This window comes from Zootoca vivipara, chromosome 14, assembly GCF_963506605.1.
Source record: "Zootoca vivipara chromosome 14, rZooViv1.1, whole genome shotgun sequence".
NCBI lineage: Eukaryota > Metazoa > Chordata > Lepidosauria > Squamata > Lacertidae > Zootoca > Zootoca vivipara.
In genome coordinates this window covers 15,152,999-15,179,149 of record NC_083289.1, presented here as the reverse complement: position 1 = coordinate 15,179,149, position 26,151 = coordinate 15,152,999, and the positions used below count along the sequence as shown (strand labels likewise).

Here is a 26,151-nt window from a genome sequence, read left to right as displayed (position 1 = left end):
GTAGCTCTCCAAGATATCAATCTCTGCGACCACAATGTCAGGGTGAATTCTCCTTGTGGTACAGTGCTTCCCACTTAACACACTTTTACAAGGAGTGTCTGCATTTCTCATCTGAATCAACTCTGCATTCATTATAAGCGTAAGTTAAAAGTTGCTCATTAAATATCCCCAGGCTACCTAAACACCTGGCTTCTGAGTTTGTGTTTCCCCTCCTTCCTCCCTGTCTGATCCTAAACATCCACTGCCTTGCAGGATGTCTTTGGGTGGCGATGCGGTCTAAACCACTGAGACTCTTGGTCCTTGCTGATCGGAAGGTTGGCGGTTCAAATCCCTGCCACGGAGTGAGCTCCCATTGCTCTGTCCCAGCTCCTGCCCACCTAGCAGTTCGAAAGCATGCCTGTGCAAGTAAATAAATAGGTACCACTGTGGTGGGAAGGTAAACGGCGTTTCCGTATGCTCTGGCTTCTGTCACAGTGTTGTGTTGCACCAGAAGCGGTTTAGTCCTGCTGGCCACATGACCTGGAAAGCTGTCTGTGGACAAACTAAGCCCCTTAGGGATTTGTACAAAGAAATAAAATTTCGACCCTTCGATATTAAAATACCAGCCACCTCTCCAATGACACACACAACCTACCACTACAAGCCTGGACTGCTTGTTCTTCTCCATGTTTTTCAATCCCATCTCATACTTTTTGATGTTGGGAGCGGGGCGATCAGCAAGTAATCATTTGGCTAATGTAGAAATGACAGGATCATTTCATTCTGTCGCCCAAATGAGCTCATATGTCACAAAAAGGCTCTAACAGATTAATTTGCTCAGGGAAATGATGTCACATTGCCTGGAAAACAAATCATTTGCAAGCTTTATATAGCCACCTCACTGTCTCCAGGGGCAGATCAAGAAGACGAGGAGGTCATGCAGTTTCTAGTTTTCTTGGGGCTTTAGTCTCACACTGCGCACAGTCCAGGAAAGTCTGAGACAGAGCTCAGGAATGCCCAGTTTGCACACTCTGCTTTTTCCAGGTTAAAGGGGGCCTGTGGGCCCTTAGCTTCTGGGAACTGACCCTCGCTTTGGGATGGGAAAATGTGTCAATTTCAGTTTGTCTCCCCTTTTTTATTTTTCCAGTCTTAAGTTCAGTCCTCATACCCACATGAGTTTGTGATTTCTTTGTGCCTCAGGGTTCTGTCCTCTCCCCCATGCGTTTTAACATCTACAAGCAGTCGCTGGGAGAGATCATCAGGGGGTTTGGGCTGGGTGTTCATCAGTATGTGGGTGATACCCAGCTCTACCTCTCTTTCAAATCAGAACCAGTGAAGGCGGTGAAGGTCCTATGTGAGTGCTTGGAGGCAGGTGAAGGATGGATGGCAGCTAACAGATTGAGGTTGAATCCCGACAAGACAGAAGTACTGTTTGTGGGGGACAGGAGGCGGGCAGGTGTGGAGGACTCCCTGGTCCTGAATGGGGTAACTGTGCCCCTGAAGGACCAGGTGCACAGCCTGGGAGTCATTCTGGACTCACAGCTGTCCATGGAGGCGCAGGTCATTTCTGTGTCCAGGGCAGCTGTTTATCAGCTCCATCTGGTACGCAGGCTGAGACCCTACCTGCCTGCGGACGGTCTCGCCAGAGTGGTGCATGCTCTAGTTATCTATCACTTGGACTACTGCAATGCGCTCTACGTGGGGCTACCTTTGAAGGTGACCCGGAAACTACAACTAACCCAGAATGCGGCAGCTAGACTGGTGACTGGGAGCAGCCGCCGAGACCACATAGCACTGGTCTTGAAAGACCTACATTGGCTCCCAGTATGTTTCCGAGCACAATTCAAAGTGTTGGTGCTGACCTTTAAAGCCCTAAACGGCCTCGGTCCAGTATACCTGAAGGAGCGTCTCCTCCCCCATCGTTCTGCCCGGACACCGAGATCCAGCGCCGAGGGCCTTCTGGCGGTTCCCTCGCTACAAGAAGCCAAGTTACAGGGAACCAGGCAGAGGGCCTTCTCGGTAGTGGCACCCACCCTGTGGAATGCCCTCCCACCAGAGGTCAAAGAGAATAACAATTACCAGACCTTTAGAAGGCATCTCAAGGCAGCCCTGTTTAGGGAAGCTTTTAATGTTTGATGGATTTCTGTATTTTAATATTTTGTTGGAAGCTGCCCAGAGTGGCTGGGGGAACCCGGCCAGATGGTTGGGGTATAAATAATAAATTATTATAATATTGTGATTATAATAATAAACACTTTTTTGTTGCAAAGTCGTTTTCCTTAATGTAATGCAGTTTTGCCTGTTGATTTCACCCATGCTTTAACGCATACTTTACCCTAGTCGATGCATGTTTGTGCCCATTACTTTGCTGGAGAACTGCACTACAACAACAATAAAAATTATTATTATTATTATTATTATTATTTATTATTATTTGTACCTTGCCCATCTGCCTGGGTTGCCCCAGCTACTCTGGGCAGCTTCCACCAGGTGGTTTAGTTTCCAGAGAGGAAGTTGCTCTCATGGGAACTTGTGTTGACCAATTTAAAAGGTTAGATCAAAAGTTAGATTTTTATATATCCATTAAAAAACCAACCTGTGGATTGTACAGTCATACCTTGGGTTGCAAACGTTGCGGGTTGTGCATTTGCGGGTTGCACTCTGCACCGAATCTGGAAGTATCAGAACGGGTTACTTCTGGGTTGTGGCGCTCATGCATGCGCAGAAGCACAAAATGACGTCACGCACATGCGCAGAAGCGCTGAATTGCATCAAACGCGTGTGCAGACGCAGCACTGCGGGTTGCGAACGCTGTGGTTTGCGAACGTGCCTCCCGCACAGATCACTTTCACAACCCGAGGTATGACTGTATAATCAGAATATTTAATTTTAAAAAAACTCAATTTAAAGGTGCAACATTTGATTAATCTAACCGATAAATTGGTTAAAATCTGTTTTAGCATCTCCCAAACTAAAATATAGCAGTGGGGGGACGGGAAATAATGAGGAATGGAAATATATATATTTTTAAAAATTCTTTTTGTTTGGGTATCCATAAAACCCAGATCTTCCTTTGCATTTGGGTGCTATTAATATACATTAACTTCTAGAGAGATGAGAAGTTTTTGACTTTCTCACCACAATGGGCGCCTTGACGTAAACTAGCTGCATTTCCTGTATATTTTTTACCCAAGAATGGAGATTAAGAATAAACAAACATTAGCAAAAAGTCAGGCTGGGTCAGAAGACACTTTGACATTTTGAGAACAAAGAAACAAGCATCTCCGTGGTGTATTTTAAAGCCCCCCCCCAAGAAAGGATTTAATTTCAGAGGTCTATGCAACGGCATAAAAATAAATAAAAGAAAATGTTTCAGAGGAATAGGCTAAGATGTTCCGACACTTTGCAAGATATATGTTTAAACATACTTCTTCTGCTGTCTTCCAGAATGCTTCCTCCAAATGTCAAAGGGATGGAAAGTTTACAAACCACCAGGGAATTAAAACATTTTTTTAATCGCTATTTTAGTTTTCTTCTCCAGCACAGTGGGTGGAAAAAAAAAACATATTAAAGCACATTCCACCTGGGAACCTTTTCCCTGCACCAGAGGCACCCAAAGTATGGAGAATTGTGCTGAGTGGACCGGGATGACCGTTCTATTCTTCTCAAATGAAACTTGGGACAGGAAAAGTTATGGCGGATTGAAACCATATCTACTATACAGTTTGGAAAATCTATCATCTATTCACTATGAATTTGGATACCTCTGAAGGTATTGATGGCAAATTTTGCAGTCCTGGTCTCCCGCAAAAGGTATTTGCCATCCCCTCCTCCATTTACCTGGCGTCATGAACTGGCAGGATAACGGGGAAGAGGAATAAGGGGCTGTAATGGCCTCGGTCCAGTATACCTGAAGGAACGTCTCCACCCCCATCGTTCTGCCCGGACACTGAGGTCCAGTACTGAGGGCCTTCTGGTGGTTCCCTCGCTGCGAGAAGCCAAGTTGCAGGGAACCAGGCAGAGGGCCTTCTCGGTAGTGGCACCCACCCTGTGGAACGCCCTCCCACCAGATGTCAAAGAGAAAAACAACTACCAGACTTTTGGAAGACGTCTGAAGGCAGCCCTGTTTAGGGAAGCTTTTAATGTTTAATAGATTATTGTATTTTAATATTCTGTTGTAAGCTGCCCAAAGTGGCTGGGAAAACCCAGCCAGATGGGCGGGGTATAAATATTATTATTATTATTATTATTATTATTATTATTATTATTATTATTATTATTATCTAAACAGCTTTGTGTGGAGAAGCTAAGTCGGTTAGAAGTAATGTGCACAATTTTGCAAAGCACTTCCCCCAATATACAATGTGGTTTTGTACGTTAATATGTGTGTTATTTTGTGCACACTTTACTTCGCTACATGCATATTTGATATTTGTACACGTTACATGGGTGGAAAACTGCATTGCAAATTTCAAGGTGCTGCAAATTTCAAAAGGCTTTGATGGTTGTGGGATTGCGCTCGACAGGCCTGCCCAACTTGCAAGGACAGGTGGTACCCGGTGTGGAAAATTTCTTGTCACCCCCCCCCCCCCAACCCATTGAATTTTTTATTTTTTGCCTGCAAGAATGGTTTGACTTTATTTCATGCTTTTGGGTGGAGCCATAATAATAATAAAATTTATTATTTATACCCCGCCCATCTGGCTGGGCTTTCCCTGCCACTCTGGGCGGCTTCCAACAAACATTAAAATACATCAAATATCACAGATTAAAAACTTCCCTAAACAGGGCTGCCTTTAGGTATTTTCTAAATGTCAGGTAGTTGTTTATCTCTCTGACCTCTGATGGGAGGGCGCCACTACCGAGAAGGCCCTCTGCCTGGTTCCCTGTAGTCCCGGCTGAACAATGGGGCTGGAGATGCTCCTTCAGGTATACTGGACTGAGGCCGTTTAGGGCTTTGAAGGTCAGCACCAACACATTGAATTGTGCTCGGAAACGTACTGGGAGAGTTGTTGAGCTTTTTGGGGGGAGCTGGAGTTGTTGTTGTTGTTGTTGTGCTTCTTTTTGCAGAGATCCCGTGCCTTGCAACAAGTCTGCCTGCCGCCCTACAGCTGAGGGGGAGCCGGCGGGCGGACTGTTTTTGCAGCGGGAAGCCTGCGTGCGCCAAAGCCACAGCATCTCTCACAGACGCAGAGTGCAGCAAAGCATTTTGTCACCCCCTTCGGAGGTGACACCCAGGGAGAACGGCACCCACTGCACCCACCGTGCTCCACCCATGCCTCACAGGCATTTATCTGAACCCCTCTCCAGTGCGGTGGTCTCTCTTTGCTTTCTCCAATCTGTGATCCTGGTCCACGATTCACCAACTCTGATACACACATAGCTCTGCAGCCTTTTCTATTTTTCTCTGAGCAGAACTACGTCCCACTTAAGAGGGACTCTCCAGGCATGCAGAGAGAATTTTTCATTTTGCTTGACGGCTCTCCAATGAGACCTTTGATAAAAACTTATTTTAATTAACATAAAACTGAACAATATTTCAACATACACACCTATCCTTACAGTGCAATAAAAATGTATCCTCATTGTACGGCGTTTTGCATTATGAAAATAAAATGCGTAACGAGTATGAATCATGTAAATCTGTAATGCATCTAAAGTTGGCTTTGGCTTTTAAAGTCTTTATAAATTCATAGAAAATATTGAACATCTAACAAAATAAATAAAACATATTTTAATCAAAGATGTCTAACGATCAGCTTCAAAAGATTTGCAGGTCGGGTGGGTTCGTTTGTTTACATTTGCTACTAAATTCATTTTAAAGAGACCTGGCTCTCAGTAGTGCTCAGAAGTGAATGATTGCGCCTTCTGCGATGTGAAAAAATAGAGCTATGTCCATTTCTCAGAAGACCCCCCCAAAAAAATCCTTCATAAAGGGTTTGCATGTCAAATAATGTTCAATGCAACTGGGTTTCCCCCTCCTCCTTTAAGTGCTCATTAAAAACTATCCTCATAACTGTTGAGACATCACCACCGGTGGAGATGTCTGCCTTCATTTGTAGATCCAATTAATGTGTTAAAATTGTCTCTTTTATAAGGAGGAGGCTATCTTCAAGCTTTGGAAATCTGGCATGTAGAGAATGCCCAAAATGAGACAAAACCAAAAAAAAGGTTCGCTTTCAAACCCTCTTCAGTACAGGCATCGCAGCAGTCCAGTGTAATTCAACTTGAAAGGCTCACTCAACACAGAGTCCCCTAGGTGGGAGGTTGCCAAGAGTCCACTGCTGACCTCAAGACATTCTTAGAACGCCCAAGTTCTCCAAAGCTGTGTACAGGAAGGCCTTGCTGTAATACTGAAGAGACCAAAACTAATCTGAAAATGCAAGTTTGTAGGGACGCCTCCAGATGGGCAATGTTCACACCACCAAGAGGCCCGGTTGCTATTCGGGGGGCGGTCGGAGGGTCCGTAGCTTCCTGTCATCCAGCCCCTTCCAGTATTTGAAGTTGTTGTCTAGATGCTGCATCAGATTTGGAAGGTCTGCAAAGGCTGGAGAAGAAAGGAAACAAAAGTGCTTACGTTCCTGCGGAATAAGACAGATGGGGGAAGGTGTCCAATGGCTCTGAACATTGCGTGCTAGAGGCCTGCTCTTTAGGTTCAATTAATTCAACACAGTCTTGTTATTCTAAGCAAATCTTAACAATATTCTGGATTGCCTAATGAGCAGCTGTCAATAGGATAAGAGGTTACTTACCATCCCAAGCGTCAAACATGTCGGTGATGAAATAATCAATGAAGGATATTTGAGATTTGGGGATGCTACAAGTATTCCGGTCAAAAACAGGCATCACAACAGGCAATCCTTGCCTTTTCTCGTCATCTGTCTGAAAAACACCCCCCCCCAAAGAAACCCATTGTTATAACTGTTTTGTCTATTATTGTTAATGAGCTCTCAACTTTTTATTATTTATTTATTTGAGCATTTTTAAGATGTTCTCTTGGCTAAAAAAATCAGCACCAGAAGCAGTATACCGAAGCATATGAAAAATCAAGATTATTGTATAATCTTAGAAAGTTGCAGAATCTTAAGATGGGTTGTGGTTGTGACCTGGTCTGAGAGCACACATAGGTTGACTGCTTTCATTTGGGGTCGATTTCAGAACAAGGAGGATATTATACTGAGCTAGGGTCAGAAATGAAGGGGGAGAAAGACACACCCACCTCCACATACCCTTGTCCTCCTAGGAAAATCATGTATTCTTCATTCATTCATTCAATTTCTATACCACTTTCCACTCACACGTGTCACAAAGAGGTTTTCATGCAATAAATAATAGAGTAGAACATCACAATTGCAACACAAATTATATAAAACAATTAACAAATCATCCATAAAACAACCACCTTCTATAAAACACTATTAACCAAACAACTTAAAAATACAGTGGTACCTCGGTTTAAGTACACAATTGGTTCCGGAAGTCTGTACTTAACCTGAAGCGTACTTAACCTGAAGGGAACTTTCCCATTGAAAGTAATGGAAAGTGGATTAATCCGTTCCAGATGGGTCCGTGGAGTACTTAAACTGAAAGTACTCAAACCAAAGCGTACTTAAACTGAGGTACGACTTAGACTAAACAGCACAGCCACAAGAAAAGCCGTGATATAAAGTTATTATAAAATTCACAAAGCATTACAGCACTCATAATCCACAAAACGATATTGACATTAACAAACTAACAACAAACTAAGCACTGTTGAACTCTCTCTCTCTCTCTCTCTCTCTCTCTCTCTCTCTCTCTCTCTCTCTCTTCCCCTCTCTCTTTCTCAGCTGAAATTTCTCCAGCTGGCCGGATCTCACCCACCTGTGCAAAATATTCCTCAGAGATGCGGCCTGCCCACTCGACACACTGTTCCAGGGGCCGACAGGGATTGGAAACATCAGCACACTTAATTAGCATGCGTTTGATCAGGATCCGGTTTTCGGGAGACGTGAGGACGGTTTTGATGGAATCGCTATCTCCGTTTGCACCCTTATCGAAAAGTTGACAAAAAGGTACCATCAGCATCTGTGCAGGAACTTCAAAGGCATCACGTATAAACAAAGAATCTTGTGGGAACCTTAAACATGAACAGATTCATAGTGGCTTTAAAGGATTAGAGTCTGCTTCGGATGCATGAACATACTTTCACACACATGGGACAGCAACCTGCAATGAACAGTAGGCTCAAGTTTTTAATTTTTGATGTATTGTGTTTTAATTTGTTGGATGCCACCCAGAGTGGCTGGGGTCACCCAGTCTGATGGGTGGCATATAGGTAAAGGTAAAGGGACCCCTGATCATTAGGTCCAGTCATGACCGACTCTGGGGTTGCGGTGCTTATCTCGCATTATTGGCCGAGGGAGCCGGTGTACAGTTTTCAGGTCATGTAGCCAGCATGACAAAGCCACTTCTGGCGAACCAGAGTAGCGCACGGAAACACCATTTACCTTCCCGCTGTAGCGGTACCTTTTTATCTATTTGCACTTTGACGTGCTTCCGAACTCTGGGACCGAGCAACGGGAGCTCACCCTGTCGCGGGGATTCGAACTGCCGACCTTCTGATCAGCAAGCCCTAGGCTCAGTGGTTTAACCCACAGCGCCACCCACATCTGGGTGGCATATAAATAACCTATTATTATTAGTTTTAATTTATTTATTTCACAAGCTTGATATACTGCTTGATTGTAATAAAGGTAAAAAGGTACAGTAAAGGTAAAGGACCCCTGGACAGTTAAGTCCAGTCAAAGGCGACTATGGGGTTGCGGCGTTCATCTCACTTTCAGGCCGAGGGACCCAGCGTTTGTCCACAGACAGCTTTCCGTGTCATGTGGCCAGTAGGACTAAACCACTTCTGGTGCAGCGGGACATCGTGACAGAAACCAGAGCGCATGGAAACACCATTTACCTTCCCGCTGCAGCAGTACCTATTTATCTACTTGCACTGGTGTGCTTTCAAACTGCTAGGTTGGCAGGAGCTGGGGCAGAGCAATGGGAGCTCACCCCGTTGTGGGAATTTGAACTGCCAACCTTCTGACCACTAAGCCCAAGAGGCTCAGTGCTTTAGACCACAGCGCCACCTGCGTCCTTTGATTGTAATAAAACTCAAAGTGGCTTACATAATAAAATAGTCAGTAGAAAACAACTATCTGAAACATTAGAAAAGTAAAAACATATGTTGAGAGTTATGTCAATCACTGTCAAACATCTACCCTCCCCCCCGATCATCCAAACTTCATTCGTTAACTACTTTCCCATATTTTCCCTCCCCTCTAAATTCGAATGGTTAAAGGAAACCCCTACTGTTATCCATGCAAGCTTATGGGGGGGAAAGTGTGATTTCAGTTGGAGCCAATCAGTATGGAATTAGGAAAAGCAGCTGGTTTTGGTCAATTTAGACACCGAAAAAGGCTTTGATCTCGCATGGAAGAGCCCAGCCACTCAGCCTGGAGTCCAGAGTCTGGCCCTCTGTGTGGCATTGCCATTTGATCAAGTTTCCGAATGGCACTTCAATGGGACCCCATTGTTCATCAAGGACCAACTGCTGAGATGACCAAAGGAACTGGGGCTTCAGTTCTCGTTGCGCTGACTTCAAAATACTTGGGCCTGATCCAACTTTTCGCTGAATGAATGGAAAGATTTCAAGGGAAGCTCAAAGGAGCCCTTTGTGAAGAAGCTAAAAACAGCCACCTCCTGCACAGTTGTGTACAAAGGGCAGCAGACTCGGAGGAAGCCTTCAACCCACAATGTAAAAGTAAACACATTAAAGGACGAGCAGAGCAGACGGGGACCTCAGTTTCCAGCTTTCTCGTCCTTCAGCAGCATAGATTTCCTTTTTAACTGCAAGGAGAAATTGCTTTCCTTTGGGGGGGGGTTGCACAGTGTTTGTGTGTGTGGGTTGTCAAACCACAACAAAACCAACCCGTCGGAACTGGCAAGTTACTTGTTGGGAGATGCCAAATCTCTGCTCTCAAAATCCTGAAACCGTTCCTCTCAGCCACTTTCAAAGGGAGACAGATGGAGGTGTGAATAAATGAAAAGGGCAGGCCAGTTGCAACTGCAAAGCGAGGAGAGGCCTAAAACTGCACTTATAAGAGAATGTGGTACAGAAAAGAAAATAAGACCTTTTTTAAAAAATAAAAAAGGCATGAAAAATCCAGCAGCAAATGTGATTTATTTGCCCTTATCCAACGGCTGCTTTGTACCCTTACCCTTTTAAAATGTGTGCATGCAAAAAACAAATAAACAAACAAACATTTTATATATGGAGGAAAGGTGAAACTTGCAGCTCTCTCTAAAAGACAAGTAAGAGGCAACATGATGGAAGTGTGCAAAAATTATTCACGGCCCTGGAGGAAGAGAAGTTTTTCCCCCTCTCCCATGACACTAAAACTCAGGGACATCCACTGAAGCTAATGTTGGAAGATTCCGGACAGATAAAATAAAGCACTTCTTTATAGGGTGCATAGTTAAAACGATGGAATTACTGGTAGCCACCGACTTGGATGGCTTTAAAAGAGGGTTAGGCAGACTCATGGAAGAATAAGGCCATCGCCGCCGTGGCGCTGTGGTCTAAACCACTGAGCCTTTTGGGGTTGCCAATCAAAAGATCGATGGTTTGAATCCCCGAGACAGGCTGAGCTCCCGTTGCTCCTGCCAACCTAGCAGTTCGAAAGCACAGCAGTGCAAGTAGATAAATAGGTAGCACTGTGGCAGGAAGGTAAACGGCGTTTCCCTGCGCTCTGGCTTCCGTCACGGTGTCCCGTTGCACCAGAAGCGGATTAGTCATGCTGGCCACATGACCCGGAAAGCTGTCTGTGGACAAACGCCAGCTCCCTCGGCCTGAAGGCGAGATGAACGCCACAACCCCATAGCCGTCTTTGACTGGACTTAACCGTCCAGGGGTCCTTTACCTTTACCTACTAACCACAATGGCTATATTCCATCTCCACTGGCAGAGTATGCCTTTGAATTCCAGTTGTTGGGAATCTCAAGGAGAGGAAACGCCGTTGCACTCAAGTTGTGCATCTTAGGCATCTGCTTGACCACTGGGAGGAGAGGATGTCAGACCAGATGGGCCACCCAGCAGCCTCTTCTTTCTTAGGGAAATGATCTGTTCTTACCAACAGGCTAGCTTTCCACAAGCTAATAGATGGCCATTTAGATAAGGGCCATTCACAAACCTACTTCCAGGATGCTGTTCAGCGGCAGTGTCCTTTTGCTCTTATGCCAAGAAGGATGGGACAGGGGCGAAGCAATGGTGGGGGCATAGCCCCGGGGGCATGGTTTTGAGTGGGGCGCAAACCACCTTCATTCTAGGATGCGGTAAAGTCCCCTGGAAACTACCACATACCTGCTTTCTCTCTCTCTTAAAAAACAACATTTGCTTTGCATAATAATAATAATAATAATAATAATAATAATAATAATAATACACTGGCTCTTTGGCTAGAAATAGGGAAAATCTGAAAGATGTATAGGAGAAAGGATTTGCTTAGATGCCATTTCACGAAGCAGCGTGAAATTTGCAGGCCAATTAACTCCCAAATTAAGTAATAAATTAACATTTTATTACTTTCGCGTCTCCTTGCCTTCCCCGGAGAGCCTCTTACCCCGTTCTCTTCGAGCGCTGCCAGCGGCTTGTTGATGCTGTTGACAAACTTGTTGACGTGCTCAAAGTGCTTGGTCATTTCTGTGGCTAGGACCATGTCGATAATGGCCTGCCGGAGGGTTCGGTATTCATTCCTGTGTAAAGAAGGGACGTGTGGGAAATGAGTGCTCACACATCCTTTTGCGGGCGCCCTTTGCGGGACTGTGCGCAGCACCTCGAGCCACGTGGGACTCACCAGCTGGTTGGGCTAGCCCGCCTCCCTGCGCTAGTCATTGGGGGTTCCTGGCAAACCCCAGTTAGCCTATCAGTGCTGAGTGGAGGCGGGGCCAGTTGCATAAATAGGAGGCAGAGCCAGCAACAAACATGTGGTCGGCTCCAGAGTATATCTGAAAGGTTTAATAAAGTTGTGGCCAATTTTTATTTCCATAACATGTTGTCACGAGTCCTTATTCCTTCTGGTGGTCTCTTGGGGCCAGGGGAAGGGGGGTCTCCATCTGGGTGGGCAATGCATGGGCTCAAGGTCATCTTGTCTAGATTCTGACTGAAAAGCTTTCTGATTGAAAACTTGGGAACAATCCAAACAACATGCAGAGCTTCATAGTTTACTAGAGTTGTCAAGCAATAAAAAAAAATTCAGTCTGTTAATCCTTTGCATTTTGAACCACTTAACCAACTGATTTGACTTTAAAAGGAACCGTGTTCTAATTCTCCAGATAGTTTTTTTAACCCTATTTCAACAACAGAACCGTAATAAGACTCAGAACAACAGCACCAATAATTCAAATTCAAAGGTCCTGAAATTGACCCCTTTTGATTCATCCACTAGAATTTTAGTGATAAAGTTGATAAATCTAAAACTAAATTTTCAGTTCCTTAACCTGCTGCTTAAATGTGCAGACAATCAATGAAGGAGATTTCTCAAGGCATTAGTACTCTAGAATGCAGGTGGGGAATATGTGTGAATGCCTCTCTCGCTGTATCAAAATTTCCTTGCATGTTAGCACATGGGGAGAACCTTTTTCCTGATGTTCTAGCTTTCCACATGCAGGCAAAGGTGGCAGTGCTTTTCACTGGGAGGCAGTTCAAATATGTGATCCTCACCTTCATTAGGGAGTGGCATAGTCCCTAAAGGTCTGTACCCAAGTGCTTTTTTCCTGACCCTCTGAATCAGCCCTTAGGTTTATGAGATCTTAGGGAGCTGTTTCACAATCCTTCCTACCAGTTCCTCCAATATGTATATCGCCCTCCAATGCCATTTTTGTCTCCTTTTGTTTCCTTGCCGTTTCCTTTATGAAAATGTCATTTCAAGGTATGTAGAGACTACAGTATAGCCTAAGCATGGCAGATCCCCCGTTTTGAAAACTCACCTCTCCATGTTTTTAAAAATATTGCATTTATCGTCCCGCGTGGTGATCTGGAAGGCCAAGGCGGCATGGTGGCTCTCCAACACTGCCGTATCGTTGTACAAAATGGCCAGCTCACTTCCTGCATTGCACAGGAAGGAATTTGTTCGGCCGGGATGATCCACGTCATGAACAGTGGCAGCAATCAGAGCAGCAACTTCATCAATGGGATCCAAGGTTTGCTGGGGGGGGGGAGAGAGAAAGATGAGAAGGGTGTTTAGTAAGGGTCCCAAGAGACCATTGGGCTTATCCTGCATGTTTCTACTTTTATGTCAAACTCTCCCAGCTTGCAGAAAGCTAAGTCATAGGGCAAATGCTTACTTCTAACCGACTTAGCTTCTCCACACAAGGCTGTTTAGATGATGATGATAATAATAATAATAATAATAATAATAATAATAATAATTTATTTATACCCCGCCCATCTGGCTGGGTTTTCCCAGCCACTTTGGGCAGCTTACAACAGAATATTAAAATACAATAATCTATTAAACATTAAAAGCCTCCCTGAACAGGGCTGCCTTCAGATGTCTTCTAAAAGTCTGGTAGTTGTTTTCCTCTTTGACATCTGTTGGGAGGGCATTCCACAGGGCAGGCGCCACCACCGAGAAGGCCCTCTGCCTAGTTCCCTGCAACTTGGCTTCTCGCAACGAGGGAACCGCCAGAAGGCCCTCGGTGCTGGACCTCAGTGTCCGGGCAGAATGATGGAGGTGGAGACGCTCCTTCAGGTATACTGGACCGAGATGAGATTTAGTCATTGCTTCTCCCCAAAAATCCTAGAAACTTTAGTTTGCTAAGAGTGCTGAGAGTTATCAGGAGACCCCTTTTCCCCCTCACAGAGCTACGGTTCCTAGAGTTCCCTGGGAAGAGGGGCTGATTGCTAAACCACTCTGAGAAACGTAGCTCTCAGACCCTCCAACTGTCCCTATTTTCCAGGGACAGTCCAGGATTTACAGAAGCTGTCCCAGTTTCTGATTTGACACCAGAATGTCCCACTTTTCTTTAGGATGTCCTATTTTCATCGGAGAAATGTTGGAAGGTATGGAGTTACGCGACCCTTGAGCCAAGGAAATAAGTAACTATACAACCTTTGGAAAACACCTGAAGGCATAGGGAAGATTTAAAATGTTTCATGTTTTATTATGCTTTTATATATGTTGGAAGCCACCCAGAGTGGCTGGGGCTACCCAGTCAGATGGGCAGTGTATAAATAAATTATTATTATTATTATTATTATTATTATTATTAGTTGTTGTTGTTGTTGTTGTTGTTGTTGAATGTGACGTTCCTATTTTCACTGGAGAAATGCTGGAGGGTATGAGCTCTGTGAGGGCAATGGGGGTCTCCGAACAACTCTCAGCTCCCTTAACTACAGCTCCCAGGATTCTTTGGGGGAAGCCATGACTGCTTCAAGTGGTATGATACTGCTTTAAATATATAATGCAGATGGAGCCTTAGATGAGGGGGCTTTTTCAAACCAGTCCAGGATGCAGTAAAATTCTCGGAAAACATTTCCAGCACATGCCTGCTTGCCTGCCTATCCAGATCTAGATGAATTACTGAAAACATTTATTCCCCCTTCATAATGACTGAGGCAGGAACCTTGAGCTCAAAAGTGGAGGGATAAACACAAATAAAAACAGTAAAAATACAGCGATTTAATATCGAAAGTGGCAACAGGAGGAGAGAGGGAGGGAGAGAGAAAGGAGGAGGAGACCCCCACTGGCTGCTGGAGTAGTTGTTAATGGTCCCCTCTAGCACATTGGGGCCATTTACATTCACTACCTTGAAGGTGGCGCTGTGATCTAAACCACTGAGCCTAGGGCTTGCCGATCAGAAGGTTGGTGGTTTGAATCCCTGCAACGGGGTGGTGAGCTCCCATTGTTCGGTCCCAGCTCCTGCCAACCTAGCAGTTTGAAAGCACACTAGTGCAAGTAGATAAATAGGTACCACTCCGGCAGGAAGGTAAACGGTATTTCCATGCGCTGCTCTGGTTCGCCAGAAGCGGCTTGGTCATGCTGGCCACATGACCCAGAAGCTGACTGCGGAAAATGCCAGCTCCCTCGGCCTATAGAGCGAGATGAGCATCACACCCCAGAGTCATCCGCGACTGGACCTAATGGTCAGGAGTACCTTTACCTTTACCCTGGAGAAAGTATCCTGAAAAAGGCAGGCAGACAAGCAGGCAAGATGACCATAGGCAACTTCTGGTTTGTCTCCTTCCCCACCACAGGGAGGCAGGCGAATATGACCCTAGCAGGGGCCAGCAAACGTTTTCAGCAGGGGGCTGGTCCACTGTTCCTCAGACCTTGGGGGCGGACGGTGGACTATATTTTGAAAAAGACCACACGAACGAATTCCTATGCCCCACAAATAACCCAGAGATGCATTTTAAATAAAAGGACACATTCTACTCATGTAAAAACACTGATTCCCAGACCATCCGTGGGCCGGACTTAGAAGGCAACTGGGCCGAATCCGGCGGCCCCCGGGTCTTAGTTTGCCTACCTATGCCCTAGACACTTGGCTCCTGTGTGGACTGCCCTCTTCCCAACACAGGGGAGCCTACAAACAACTGCCTTGCAGGAAGGATTTCAAGAAAATGGAGCAAGCAAGCACCTGCTCCTGTTTCATCTGGGCTGCCCCTTATATAAACAGCCTCTGTGATTTATCCTCTCAAGAATAAACTAATCAGCTCCCCCCCTCCAAGCTCAGTGCTTCTGATAAATGCAGTTACGAAATGGGAGGAAAACTTGTGTTTCTTATGATCTCACGCTTTCAGGGTGTGTCAAGAATCACTTGCCCTTTAAAGGAGCCCAAGCCCTGAGTTTCTACATGAAACAGCCAAATCGGAAGCAAAAGGGAGTTGTTTTGCACAGAGCTGCAACAGGCAGTCCCTACACTGCCTCTCTGCAGGGGGAGCCCCTGAGCCATAGGTGCCAACTTCCAGATTGAAAAATCCGGGATCGGCAGCCACGCGGCACCGGAAGTCGCGCTGCGGCCATTTTGGAACTGGGCAGAGCAGCGCCGGAAGTCGCTTCTACGCATGCTCTGCCCATTTTCAAAATGGCTGCAGTGCCAGAAATCGCTTCTGCGCATGTCCAGAGACTCCAGACATGCGCAGAAGGAGCCTCCCCGGGCCGGTAAGAATCCGGGGGATTTATGGGGTTTTTAAAAATCCGGGCTGCCAGCGGGAAACGGCTGGAAAAACGGGGGTTTCCCGGGGAATAAGGGAGGCTTGGCAGCTATGCCCTGAGCAACCTAACCAAGTTCGGTGCAGAATTGTGGCTTGCAAGAATCACAACCCTGAGAAGAGGCTGCTTGGAAGGTGGCAAGGCCAGAAGTGCAATGAGTGGCCTCCTCAGCGGCTACTTTCTGCTTTCTTGCAATGCGCCAGCAGTTCCCTGGCGCCCAGGAGACAGACTTCTTGCAGCGCATAGTTAAACTATGGAACTCCCTCCCACAGGAGGCAGAGATGCCCATGAGCTAGGATGGCGTTAAAAGAGGTTTGGACAAATGCTCCTCTGGTGTTCTTACAGTGCCAAAACCATGATTGCAATCTGTCTAGTGTGCATGTGTGCACACGTGTGTGAATTATGCAACACTTGGGCTTTGCATGTCAAAGTTGGTACCTCCAATCCGAAGGACCAAATAACAGGTGATGGGGAGGCCCCTTCTCAGCCTGGGACCCTAGAGAGTCACTACCAGTCAATTCTGTGCTAGGTGGACAAACTGGTCTGGTCTTGTAATGGACTGGCTGGATGCATAGCAGTGGTGGGAGGCACTAGCTGGGGAACCCCCAAGGGAAGAAGGCTTCGTGGGACTGGTGGTAGGACCACAATGCGTGGTCCGAGGGAGAAGAGGGAGCAGCCTGGGAAGAGGGGGTGTCGGAAGCTGAAGAGGCAACAGGGTTTAGTGAGCAGGAAGAGGCTGTGGCAGAGGGCAGCCCAGACTCAGAGGCAGGAGAGGAGCAGGGCTAGGAGACAGAGATAAGACAGGCCGCTGAAGAGTCCAGGGAATCTTCCCCTCTTGCTGCAACCAGCTCTCCTCCCTGCTGGTTTCCCAGAACATGCAGAGCAGAGAAATGAAGAGAGCAGAGCAACAAGATACAAGACGAAGGAGCCTCAGGTTGTTGAGGAAGGACTTGGGAAAGGAGGAGTCTTAGAGGGCAGTGGGAAGGCAGCTCTCGCAACTGCCTCATTGGGGCAAGACCCACTGGGAAGGGTTGCTGTGACCGCCAGGACTGAGCTGTTTTGTTTCTTTGAATAAGGACTTAACTTCGTTGATATTTGATGCTTTATTGTTGGCCTACACCGGACTCCAGCATCTGATGGTTTCCTACCAGTGAAGGCTGGCACATCAGGGCAAGCGGGGTGCTGCCCCACCAACCTCAATCTGCTCCCCCCACCTGCTTGTCTTCTGACTTACATCCAGCCCGGGGGAAGGGGTGGCTATGCCTGTCAGCTGCCTTCTGCTTAAGTCTTCCCTCCTGGAAGTCAGGATGGAGGGGAAACTGGAATTAGATAGCTCTGCCTCTGTCGTTAGCTCTGGCTCCACCTACGGGTGGGCGGGCTGCCTGCCTTCCGCCCCACCAGCCCCATGGGCACCAGCCACCACTGGTCCCCCTTCCTTCCACCTCTCTCCTGCGAAGCTGTCCTTACTTTGACCCTTTCCTTGGAAAGGAAATAGGCCGTGGCGTGCAGCACATCAGCAGAGTGAGTCGAGTTGTGGTAGGAGTTGGACGAATGATAGTTGGCTTCGATGACTTGCAGCCACGATCGCAGAGTCGACTCTGAGCAATTGAGGAACTCGCAGATCCGAAAGCGGGCAAACATTTTGAGACCAAGGTAAACTAAAGGCCTGAAGGGGTGGGGTGGGGAGAGAGACAGAAAGAAAAAAGTTCAACAAAATTGCCCTGAAAGGAGAATCGCCGTCGACATTATCAGAATGGTAAAAGCTTGTGGAAAAAGCATAAAGAGAACCCTGCAGGATCAGGCCGATGGCCTGTCTACTCTCAAGGATCCTGTTCCCAAAGGGGCTGATGAGACACCTATGGGAAGCCTTGAAGCAGGATCAGAGCAAAAGAGTATCCTTCCGACTTGTGATTCCCCAACGGCTGGTATTCAAGCTGTGAGAAGTGAAATCAGAACACAAGACCAGCCTCTGTCCAGCTGTTGTCTAAAGGCAGAAATAGCCAGAGAAATATTATTGTTCACGTACGTTGTATTCAGACGTGGGGAATATTGTCTTAATATTAATAAAACGTCCATTGCGCTATGACTGGCAAAGGGCTCATAAGTGAAACTTTAGGGTAGGCACTAACTACCAAGGTCCTGCAGGCTAAATCTGGCCTATAGGATGCCTGAGCTCCCGTTAAGCAGAGTGAGATTGCCTGCCTCAGTTAGAAAATCTTAAAACACTGTAAAAAGTTTATTGTTGTATTCCTGCCACCAGGGTGAACTAGGGAGATGCTAGCTTGGATTTCTGCCTCATCTTGGGCAGCCTCAGCCTTTGACAACACGTCTCTAGCACATCAAATTAAGCCAAGGCAGGAAGTGTCTATTCTGGATGGGAAGCAGAAGAAAAACAGGGTCTCAGCACAGCAAATGTACTTCTTTGGGACTAGATTGGCCAGGGTTTTAAAAGTCACATCGAGAATCACTTATTTATCTTCCAGTTTACTTATTTTCAGACTGCAATGCCATTTAGAACAGTGTTTCCCAAACTTGGGTCTCCAGCTTTTTTGGACTACAATCCCATCACCCATGACCACTGGTCCTGCTAACTAGGGATGATGGAAGTTGTAGTCCAAAAACAGCTGGAGACTCAAGTTTGCGAAACAATGTTCTTTTTGTTTTACTTGTTTGATAACAAACCTTTTATGGGTTGCTGCTTCCAATTCAAAGATGTTGAAGTCCCAGTATTCCTCATTTTCCATTGCTTCTGCTATCCGTGGTGGTATGTCATTAAGGGAGATGGGCGAAATTAAGCTGCCTGGGACCTGATGAGTTTCTACGGGAGAAATTAGACAGTGGGAGGAAATTATAAAGCATGACCTGGCCTCTGGCATCAGCTTGGGGATCAAAGCTGCACCTTCTACTTCCTATAAAGTATAAATAAATAAAATAAAAAAACCCTGAGAGGAAGGAGGAGGCAAACCTGACCTCATCCATCAAACAGAGAAGGCACATCTGCAGAGAACTCTGCTCCCTCCAACTGTTGGCTGTCTTCAGACCGCAGAGTTGACAGGAAGCAACCTCTGCATTTGTCTGTCAGCCAGAAGAGCTCAGGGCTGCAAGCTTTGCGGGGTCTGCCAACTATTTCTGGACCTCTGAGCACAATTGGTTTTTTGGAGTGAGTGTCGTGGGCTCCACCCCCTCTGAGAATTTCCCTCCGTGTTTCCCTAGATCAGCTCCCCACAACCCCACCCCTCCCATCCCACCAAGAGACAGAAACAGATAGTGCGCACAAACCCCCACTTTTCCAAGGGGTCCGGGTAAAAAAAATCACGTAAGAGTTGAAAGAGGAAGTGGGAAAGAGTGTCCCTCTTGCAACTTCCTTCTTCATCTCTATGTATTTTTCAAGGGGGAATGGGGAAGGGAGTGGAGGTCTCAGAGCCCATGTGGGCAGCAGGGGAAGATTACAAGACTGCCCAAGCATTCAGGGGCACCATGTTGGCAGCCCCTGGTGTATACTTTGTAAATGGCTGAGATTTTGCAACCCTCAAAAATGGGTACCTTTTAAGTTTTGTGTCCTATCTACAGATTGTGAGCCTGAAAATCAGTTTTAATCTCAGCACAGGTGCTTCAGAAGTAATGAATGAATGAATGAAACCAATACAGATTTAAATGATAAAACGTCCATAGGTTTTCTGGAATAAGCTCATTATGTGCAACCACTTCCCTAATTGAAACAAAATAAAAAAATTCCTTCCAGTAGCACCTTAGAGACCAACCACGTTTGTCATTGGTATGAGCTTTCGTGTGCATGCACACTTCTTCAGATACACTGAAACAGAAGTCACCAGATCCCCACATATAGTGAGAGGGTGGGGAGGGGCTGAACTGTTTATGGCTGCATTTGGTCTTACAAGAAGAATTTACGACTGTTTACGATTGGTCCCACAGGAAAAGCAAGGGGTGAGATGGTTAAAGATAGCTTTATCATGTATAATGAGATAAGAATCCAATGTCTTTATTTAGACCAGGTTTCTCCATCTTAAGTTTGGTGATAAATTGCAATTGTACACAAATTCTTTGTTTAAAATAATATTTGGTTGCATTTTATAAAAGTTTACAAAACACATTTTATAAAAGTCACAGATAAAGAAAATGTATACTTTGCGATGAGAAGACTTACGTTTTGCTGATAATATATACTCATTCCCTGATAATCTTCGTAGGCCATCCTATTTAAGAAAGAGTTGAAAATAAAAAGGGGGATTATTATGTATAAATAATAATTTCAGGTGCCCATGGGGAAGAAAGTGCATGGAGTACTAGGTTGTATTCCATCTTAGCCCTACTCAGAGTAGATCCAATGAAATTAATAGACATGACCTCAATTTTAATGGAGCTACTTTGAGTAAACCTTTGTCAGATACAACCCATGCAGTGGAGCAGTCATTCTGGCTGAAGTGGCCAAATTCACACACATCCAGATTTTGCAAGGGAGTTCTCCAATCACACAATGTTTAGAAAAATGCATGTATTAGGGGAAAGTGCGCATAAAAAACGAACGTATTAGTGAAAACAACATACAAAAATGCTTTATATTATCGATAGGAGAAATTGCTTGCAAAGATGCAGACCTTAGTCAAAACTGCATACAAGAATGTGTCCATTAGGAGAAATTTGTGCTAAAATGCTGAAGGCATGAGGATTTTCCTCCCAAAAAATGGCTGCGGAAATGTAGAGAACTAAATTGAAGACAGGGGAAAATGAGGAATCAAGAGACCCCAATTGGACAGATCCTTCCATCCCTAATGTTGGTTAAGTCCAGTCAAAGGCAATTATGGGGCTGCAGCGCTCATCTCGCTTTCAGGCCGAGGGAGCAAGCATTCGCCCACAGGCAGCTTTCTGCATCATGTGGCTAGCAGGACTAAACCGCTTTTGTCGCAACGGAACACCGTGACGGAAACCAGAGTGCATGGAAATGCTGTTTTACCTTCCTGCCGCAGCGGTACCTATTTATCTACTTGCACTGGTGTGCTTTCGAACTGCTAGGTTGGCAGGAGCTGGGACAGAGCAACAGGAGCTTACCCCGCTGTGGGAATTCGAACTGCCGACCTTCTGATCAGCAAGCCCAAGAAGATCAGTGGTTTAGACCACAGCTTAGGCCATGCTTACTGAAATGACACCTTCTCCCCACAGTCACACTGTGGCTCAAGGAGTTCGCCCTTGTGGGGCAGAGAGGCAGTGTGAGATTCCTGACAGTGGGACTGGGCAAGGGATGAGGCAGCCTAGAAACTAGCACTGTGGTTTGAACCCCACCAGGTGAGTTGCTTCTGCACTCCAGGCCCATTGAAACCACTGGGGCTTAGATGAGTCATGACCAACACAAGCGCCATCGATTTCAAAGGGACCTTAAGGACGAGTGCACCCAACCTTCAGACTTCAAGCTGAGTGCAAAGGTAATACACTCAAACTGCAGGAAGCTGCAGCTGGTCTGTGTCTGCATCTGGCTTCTATTTTAAGAACAATAAATCAATTAGTCTGGAGCTTTGTGACTTAAGAGGGGACAGCTGCCGGGCTCTTAACAGCTGCTTGACACTTCCTCCAAAAGTACACGACTGCAAAACAAAGCTCTTGTGCACCTTCCAGAGTCAACAAGGGGGGTAGACTTGATCCACCACCATGAATAACAGTTTCTTGAGCACTTTTTATCCATTAGCACGCTTAACATGAAAGCACTCCTCATTCACTGAAAGCCATTCCTCTGTCTTATGAAGCACTTGTTTCACGAGAAGCTCACGAAATTCAATCTTAGCAAATTCTGGTGTGAGTTGACCTAATTCTTCGCACACACCCCAAACACCCTAAGACCAGGCATCCCCAAACTGCAGCCCTCCAGATGTTTTGGGCTACAACTCCCATGATCCCTAGCTAACAGGACCAGTGGTCAGAGATGATGGGAATTGTAATCCAAAACATCTGGAGGGCCGAAGGTTGGGGATGCCTGCCCTAAGACTAACAGTGCAGGTTGGAGCCAAAGCTGCAAACCTAGCCCCGCTTACTTGGGAGAAAGCCCCACTGAATTCAGTAGGTCTTACTTCTGAGTAGACATGCTTGACATTGTTACCCACCAGCTAATCATTAATAATTGATTAATGCAGAAATGGGACCCCATCAACTTACGTGTGAACACATTTGAAAAGAACCCATGCTAAAAAATAATTTATTTATTCCTACTAGCAACCCACACAATAAAGGATGCATCTGCATTAGAAACTGAAACCCCATTTCGCACCAGCTTAACTGTCATTACCTCCCCCAGAGAATCCTGGGTACTGTAGTTTGGTGAGTTTGCCGGTTAACCATGCCGGCTAACCATGACCCGCTGAGCCACCTCCCCAAGGTTTCCTTGTGAGAAAGCCAAGACAGTTAACCTGGTTAGGCTTTTCAGGCTTGTTGGGCCTCACTGTCATGTGATTTTTATCTGCCACGAATTTTATCTCTCATGACTGAGCATCTTTCTTGAAGAAGTTCCAAAGGATTTCTGAGGCACCCCAGGGTTCCCCATAATATAGTGGGGTTTTTTGAAATAAAAAAGATTACCATATCCCACCACACTGGCTCACTTAAGGTTCAGACAACATTAATCAAGAAGCAGATTCTACTTACTGTCATCAAACCTCCAACAAGGTCACTCGTATGTGGGTCTTCATCTTTCGTCCCAAGTTGTGGAGAATACAATTCAGTGGTCCGCAGGATCTCAAGAACTCGATCTAAGGCTTCGGCCACTGGCATGGGGCTACTTTCTTGTGCAGCATTGATAATATTTATTACCTAGGTTGAAGGAAAGATTCCAACAAGCAATTCAAGAAGTCAGATTTTACTGTCAAAAGCACAGAAACAAAGGAAGCTTTGTTAGAGTCATCTAGCTCCATATTGGCTATAGTGACATCATTCAGATGTAATGCTAAACTATGGTTTAGACAAGTATCCCTTCCCCAAAAATGGAACCCTCTGGATGTTTTGGACGACAACTCTCATCAGCCCCAGTCAATATGGCCAACGGGCAGGGTTTATGAGAGCGGTAGTCCAAAATATATTGAGGTCATCACATTGGGGCATTGTGGTTTAGTTATTTGAATCAATCTCAGTGTTTTCCGCTCTCCTCTGATTCACCCACAAGATCAGAAACTTTCCTTTCCATTTTATAAATAACAGCAGTTTAGCGTTATGCCAAAACTCAAAGTGTGTTTCATCTTAACGATTGTTTGTCATAACTTCAAACTTAGGTTTTTGAAACTGACTTGTCTCATTAAGCCAGTTATCCACATTGATCTCTGTTTATATAAATATTACAGCCGAAGTCCTTGCTTGTGGTCAGAAAATATTAGCGGGCAGCACAGCAGAAAACTGAGTTCTTACTAACTTGTGGTAACAAAAATGTAATAGAAGACATGACTGTGTGGCTCATGCAGGCTTGCTCTTGTCTGTAGCAAAAAACCATGTGTCCTGGTCTTGGAGCAGGAGCAGGAGCAGGAGCAGGAGCAGGAGCAGGAGGAGGAGGAGGAGGAGGAGTTCCAAGGCCATCCTTTGAATATCTGGATGAGGTGCTTGGCTCTGAGGCTGATGATGATTATCAGGGTTCACTGAAGGCTGGCAGTGGCCCACTGAACACCACGTTCAGGGTCTCCTAACACCAAGTTTGCCCACAACCCCCTTCCCCAGAGTCTAAGGAACTGTGTGTCTCCTATATTATGGCGCTGGTCCAATGGTGCAGGCAGCACACCAGGCCAGAGAGTAAAGGAGAAGTGTCCACTTTCAGGCCAAAGGGTTGGCCTGAGCCAGCAGTTCTCCAACCAAGGGGACAGAGCATAAGAGAGATGGTTTGGAGACAGAGGCTCAAAAGGCCTTAGTTCACCTCCAGCCCTCAGAGCAAGTTGCTCACTTGGAGCTGTCCTTGGTGCTGAAACTACCGGCCTGTCTTGCTCCACCATGCTACATGGGTTCATTGTCCGGACCAGGACAGGACACTATGGTTTCCTATTACTTCTATGTGGCCTTTGGCTGCATATAGCAGGACATTTTCCCCATGTAAACCCATGCTAATATGTGGGGGGCCTGTGTAGGAGCATGGTAGTTTTGTAAGGGGGAAAGGCAAATTCCCAGGGAAAAATGAAGCCATTGGATCTCAATAAACTCAAATGGTAGTGTCTCACCTTGGTAATGGGTGCTTCAATAGTCATGGAATGTATTCTGGCCATAGAGGAATGCCTTCTCTGTGAACTGCCTAAGCAGAATAAAGTGGAATAAAATTAGTGGACAATGCTAACCTATCACAAGCTTTTTTCTTTCTTTCTTTTTTTTTGAACCAGAAGGTCTCCAAAGCAGCTTACATTTTAAACATGCAATAGAAAAAAAAACATTTAGCATCAAAGGCACATAAAGTACATAACACACACACACACACACACACACACACACACACACACACACACACACACACTGGGTGCCTGTACAGTGGTACCTCAACATATGAATGCTTCGACTTCCGAAGGTTTCGACTTACGAAGTCGACAACCCCAGAAGCCTTTTCGCCGCGCGCGCCCTGCCCCTGCACAGAAGCGGTGCGCACGGTCCACGCATGCGCAGAAACGCAAAGTCGCGCTTCGTGCATGTGCAGAACGGGTGCTTTGGCATCCGAAAACCTCGACTTATGAAGAGCGCCGCAGAACGGATCATCTTTGTAAGTCGAGGTATCACTGTATCTTAAACAGTTTCAAGCAACCTACAGCGTAAAAGCTTGTATATTTTACTGCCTTCCATCTGCATTGAGATGTCATGATAATCTCATTTTTCCATTTTCTTCAACATATAAATATATAATTTTTTTCAAAATTAGATGATCATGTTTCACAGGAACTGAAAAAATGAGGTGAGAAGGGGGAAATGAGAGAACTTGAACCTCACAAACAGAATTAAAAAATATTTCAAATATTTTAAATATCTGAAGGACCATATTCTGCCCAGACCCTTCTCTCTTCACAGGCACATTTAAGGGGAATGTGGGAGAGGGCCTTCTCAGTGGCTCCTCCCAGACTTCAGAACTCCCTTCTCAGAGAGGCCAGACTTGCTCCCTCCTTGTTGTCCTTCCACCAGCAGGTGGAAGACTGTTTTATTTGGCAGGCTTTGGGGGAACTGACTGCTTTTAAGGAAAGGGCTCCTTACTATATTTCCCCCCTTCTGCATGTTAACAGATAAGGTCTTATGTTGTTTTCATTCTATAAACAGTTTAATCCCTTTCTAATATTTTTATAAGTTTGTTTTTTAGCTATGTCTGTTGTCTCTGTATTTGCTTTAATTTTTCTGAGCTGACATGAATCCTGGTTCTGGGGTGGTTTGAGCATGGTGCATTTAATAACGGCAAGGTTGCAGGTTCAATCCCCATATGGAACAGCTGCGTATTCCTGCATTGCAGGGGGTTGGACTAAATGAACCTCAGGGTCCCTTCCAACTCTACAATTCTATGATATAGTGGGATATAAACAAATAAAATAATATTAATACTAATAATGACAAATTGGACCTGCGATAAAAGCTTGCATTCGGTTCCACTTGCTCCATTCCATTTTGTGCACCCTCTGTTGTATTTCTTCCTGCAAGCAGTCAGTAAGCATACTGAATTGGGCTGTTGTTGGGGTTTCTCTTACCCGAAAGATCCCCTCCCCAGATGTTACTGTACTTCTCCCAAGCTTGTTGAGACTCCTCTTTTCTATGGGGGTAGTTCAGTTTTGGCTACATAAGCAACGGCACGATCCTCCCGCACATTGGAAACAGATGGACTCATGTAACATACCATCACTGCCCCGAGAAGTGGTTGATCTGACATCTAAAGAGCCTTTCCTCCTGTCTTTGTGCCTGCAGCTCTGTATATCTGTAGAGGCAAGAA

At 45.6% G+C, this 26,151-nt stretch overlaps 1 protein-coding gene across 2 annotated transcripts in view; it reads right to left on the bottom strand.

Moving 5' to 3' along the window:
• Positions 1-4,866: 4,866 nt before the first annotated feature.
• The window catches only part of PDE8A (phosphodiesterase 8A), a 163,210-nt gene continuing 141,925 nt past the window's right edge, over positions 4,867-26,151 (bottom strand). For both annotated transcript variants that reach the window (XM_035132259.2, XM_035132258.2), the window contains exons 12-22: positions 26,059-26,136; positions 24,422-24,492; positions 22,875-23,039; positions 20,392-20,440; positions 18,909-19,044; positions 17,694-17,892; positions 12,997-13,214; positions 11,631-11,763; positions 7,843-8,010; positions 6,732-6,861; positions 4,867-6,526 (exon numbers count right to left, since the gene is read on the bottom strand). In XM_035132259.2, the coding sequence (XP_034988150.2) occupies positions 6,420-6,526; positions 6,732-6,861; positions 7,843-8,010; positions 11,631-11,763; positions 12,997-13,214; positions 17,694-17,892; positions 18,909-19,044; positions 20,392-20,440; positions 22,875-23,039; positions 24,422-24,492; positions 26,059-26,136 (1,454 nt within the window). In that variant the 3' untranslated portion in view covers positions 4,867-6,419. The remainder of the gene's footprint in view (positions 6,527-6,731; positions 6,862-7,842; positions 8,011-11,630; positions 11,764-12,996; positions 13,215-17,693; positions 17,893-18,908; positions 19,045-20,391; positions 20,441-22,874; positions 23,040-24,421; positions 24,493-26,058; positions 26,137-26,151) is intronic.